The sequence below is a fragment of the Montipora capricornis genome, chromosome 11 (genome assembly GCF_036669925.1).
Source record: "Montipora capricornis isolate CH-2021 chromosome 11, ASM3666992v2, whole genome shotgun sequence".
In the NCBI taxonomy this organism is placed as follows: Eukaryota; Metazoa; Cnidaria; class Anthozoa; order Scleractinia; family Acroporidae; genus Montipora; species Montipora capricornis.
This window is the reverse complement of record NC_090893.1, coordinates 11,711,059-11,714,767: the sequence shown is the minus strand read 5'-3', so window position 1 is coordinate 11,714,767 and position 3,709 is coordinate 11,711,059. Positions and strand designations below refer to the sequence as shown.

The 3,709-nt window shown below is 39.4% G+C and overlaps 1 protein-coding gene across 1 annotated transcript in view; it reads right to left on the bottom strand.

Moving 5' to 3' along the window:
* Positions 1-716: 716 nt before the first annotated feature.
* LOC138022970 (transmembrane prolyl 4-hydroxylase-like) overlaps positions 717-3,709 on the bottom strand; it is a 7,980-nt gene continuing 4,987 nt past the window's right edge. The window contains exons 6-10 of the mRNA XM_068870004.1: positions 3,374-3,524; positions 2,664-2,721; positions 2,085-2,197; positions 1,885-1,975; positions 717-1,313 (exon numbers count right to left, since the gene is read on the bottom strand). Of these exons, the coding sequence (XP_068726105.1) occupies positions 1,035-1,313; positions 1,885-1,975; positions 2,085-2,197; positions 2,664-2,721; positions 3,374-3,524 (692 nt within the window). The 3' untranslated portion in view covers positions 717-1,034. The remainder of the gene's footprint in view (positions 1,314-1,884; positions 1,976-2,084; positions 2,198-2,663; positions 2,722-3,373; positions 3,525-3,709) is intronic.

Genomic DNA, 3,709 nt, shown 5'->3' with positions numbered 1-3,709 from the left:
CTATTGTGAGAAAGATGCCGCCTATTCCGAGGGTTTATTCTGTACCCTCGCATGACCTTGCATTTCTCTAAGGTGTCCAACTTGTCTATCAGTTCAGTTGATGCAAATTTTAATACTTCGCATCGCAAAGACAAAGGGCCACAGTTTGATAAAAAAAGCCTTTTGAATTAAGCAACTTCTTTTTTGTTTAACACGAACGTATTACCGGTCTGTTTACCAACAGCAATTTTAAATGCCTTGTTTCAGAAATCTTCTTAGCGTGTCCCAAAATCCCGTCAGAAGAAACATTTTAAACATCGCCAACGGTAACATGTACCTTTGCATTTGATGATCCATAAATCGTTTACCGAATACACCCCAATTGTATATTACCAGAAACCCATAAGAGTTGAAACGTGTAACGCGCGTTCATAGCTTCCGAATATTCAGTGCGAACTGATTGGTTGAATGTTTCAGTGCTAAGTACCATATTTGGAAACCCCTCGCTCTTGTTGTTCCAAATATGGTACTTAGCAAATTGAATATTCAGAAGCTTGTTTCCCAGCACACAAGGGGCCGTTACACGTTTCAACCCTTATGGGTTTCTGATATTACTCTAACTCTAATTGACTCCAATTGTAACCCTCCAATTGGGATTACCACAACATCCTACCAAAAACAATTGAACCCAAAGAAGCCTCAATCAGATACTTTTAAGATTAAAATTTAAAGTCGAGTGTCGCCAAAATAAACCTCTTTTATTTCCCTGAATGTGTTAACCATGCGTCGTATAAACTTTGTGGCTCGAGGCTAAACTTACCATAGATATAAATAGTTTGATAGTTATCATGAAAGTTTCCCGTAATTCAATAACATTTCCAAGTCCAGGGTTAAGATTTCATAAAACCAGCTACTGATTTAAATGTAAACAAACTGATAAATAAATATACGAGGGGCAAGAAGAAAACCAAATACTGAACTGCGTTTTCCTTATATCACCTTACGGTATCTGCAATACGTATTTTGCTTGGTACATGGGCCACAGTTTAGCATTTTTATGTAATCTTTTTCCGGGGGTTTTTGTAAGACACCATATTTTCTCGTGAATCTCCCAATATATTAATCCAATTATTAGCAATCCATTTCTCCCCTTTGATAATATCACATCCCCCGTGATATGTCATCTCATCTAGTTTGCCGTGCCATCCCGTCTTGTCGTCTCGCAGATGATTGTACCACATGATCGCTGTTCCTTTCCGTGGCCTCACAAATAAGTTGGCTTTGTGACAATGTTTGCTCAAGTCGCATCGATATTTTGTGATCTGAGTCCACGCCTGCAAGAATGAAAATCGAACAATGTGACGAAGACGTAGACCTCTCAGGTATGGATCCTGTAGTGTTCCCGTATACACCTAAAAAATGTATGTGTTCTTTTGTTCCTGATAGTAGTATCCTAAGGTAAACATTTAGTTTCTTCGCGTCACGATAGAAATTCCGATATGCATGGATCCTGAAAAGTAATGTGTCCTTACTTCTCTACGTACTTTTTCTTTGTTTCTTTGCTCCCCAGCCGGTTCAACTAGGCTACGTTTCTCTTTTTCCCCCTAAATCCCCAAATGGCGTCATCACTCCACCGTACTTCCATTGCAAGAATGAAAACATTAAGAACTGGAAGGATACACGTCCTTCCGTATTAAGGCACAAGTCAATTGAAGAATTCAAACAATGGGGGAAGTTTTGCTTTGAAAGAGACCGCAGTGATAAAAGTGCCTAAACCATGACTCAAACTGAGTGAAAATTAGTCTTGTTTTGATGGTAGTGGCCAAAGAAATATGAATAACTGTACATACCAGGAGATTGAGTGCAAAATGTTTCTCTACATGTGTGGTTCGCACAAATTCTTACCTCGATACTGAAAGTTTCATTATTTGCAACTGGAAACGCCGTCTCGCCTCCTTCCTCTACGTCATTCAGAAAGTAAAGCACCGTTATGTACCTTCGAAAAAGAAAAGTTACACACCCACATTATTTCCGTCTCCTAAACTAATGTTGTCCGATAGATAGTTTACTCTGTGGCGGAGTTAACTTGTAATAATTCAACATACCGGCAAAGGCGACAGTGTCTTTTGTCACGGAAGACACAGCACGGAACTTTGGGATCTATCTCCTGTGAGTCATGATGGCAATGGTAATGTCCCTCCGGGTGATAGTGAACAACCTGCCACGGAAGTACAGGAACAAAAACTCAGCTCTGACTCGCGGGTTGCGACCGCAGTTTGCGACATTCCTCAAGAGTTAAATGGTCGGCCCCTTATTCCTGACAATTAAACTCCTAATATAGGCAGTAAACAGTTCGATTGCCCAATCACATTACTGCATTTCAAATGACGTCAAAGAGAAACTCTCCAGAAAGTTCCACGGAGAGATGACGTTGTTTGCATCCGCGTTCGCTAAGCCAATGAAAACTCGCGCTGGTTTGTTTTTGTTCGAGAAGTCAATAAAGTGTTTTGCATTTTCGTTGACGTTCTGTTTTTACTTTTATTTTTCAAGGTTATATGAAAGTCACTCAAAAGGGCTCTTGTCCGTTGTAAACTCTTCTATCCTGTCTTGAACTTGGCCAAATAACGCAACGTAATGTTCGGTTATTAAGATATTTTCCTTTTTTTATTCTTTGTGTTTGTTACCTGAAGTTCTTCACTTTCTTCTATAACTGCCCTGGGAAGTTTTGTTAGGGCTGCCACTCTGAAAATGATAATTTGAAAGGCAGCAAAACTTATTTAGTTTATTCAGTTTATTTTTGCCACAATTGTCAGTATTATCAATGACAATTTTATAATATGTCATTAAGGATATTTAGTGGCGAGGAAGCTCATGAAGAATCCTAGGATGGCCCAGGACGGTCACAGTCCAGTTTTAATTTCTCACAGTCCAGTTCACAGGTCATTGTTTTACCAATACAGAAAGTATCCTAAACATTCATAAAAGCCTTAGGCCTAAAAGCTTTTGTTTTTAATTAGGCCTAAGGTTAGCGTTTATGAATGTTCAGGATACTTTCTGTGTTGGTAAAACAATGAACTTTGACCAGTGACCTGTGAGAGAACTGGTGACGACTCACAAAATCAAAACTGGACTGTGCAAAATTAAAATTGGACTGTGACCCTCCTGGGCCATCCTAGAAACCAGAAGGGTTATTTGAAGTGTGGATGTATTTCCGATCAAACTGTTACTTTGATTGAGGTGAACTCAAACTGGTTTATTTTAGAACAGCGAACAAAGTAAAAACTATGTTGACAGAATCATGTGACAACTATGTAGCCGCTCACGCGTGACCGGAAGTTACTATTACATCGTGCTTGCTGATAAACTGAAGGTTTCTTAATTCCGGCCAGTCTACCTGTCATTCAGACCTATGATTTTCCGATGATCAAGCCATGTCTGCCTGCTGTTTCGGCTCTGTACTCTAGGAAGCGTCTTAGCCATGTTATGAAGGCTTTTCATTATTCTGTCCGTCGTTACTGTTAAGAACTCGCCTAAGTCGATAACGCCTGAAAGCAAAAAGCAAAAATGTTAAGCTTCGAAAAAAGAGATACACAAATTATTTTTAAATACTACCAATGATTAATTCGGTGTCCAACGAGCCTTGTCGAAGGATTGTCTACGAGAGAAAGTTCAAGACCGATTGTAAGTCTGTCTTCAATTATGTTCATGCAACTACCATGAATCCCAAGCC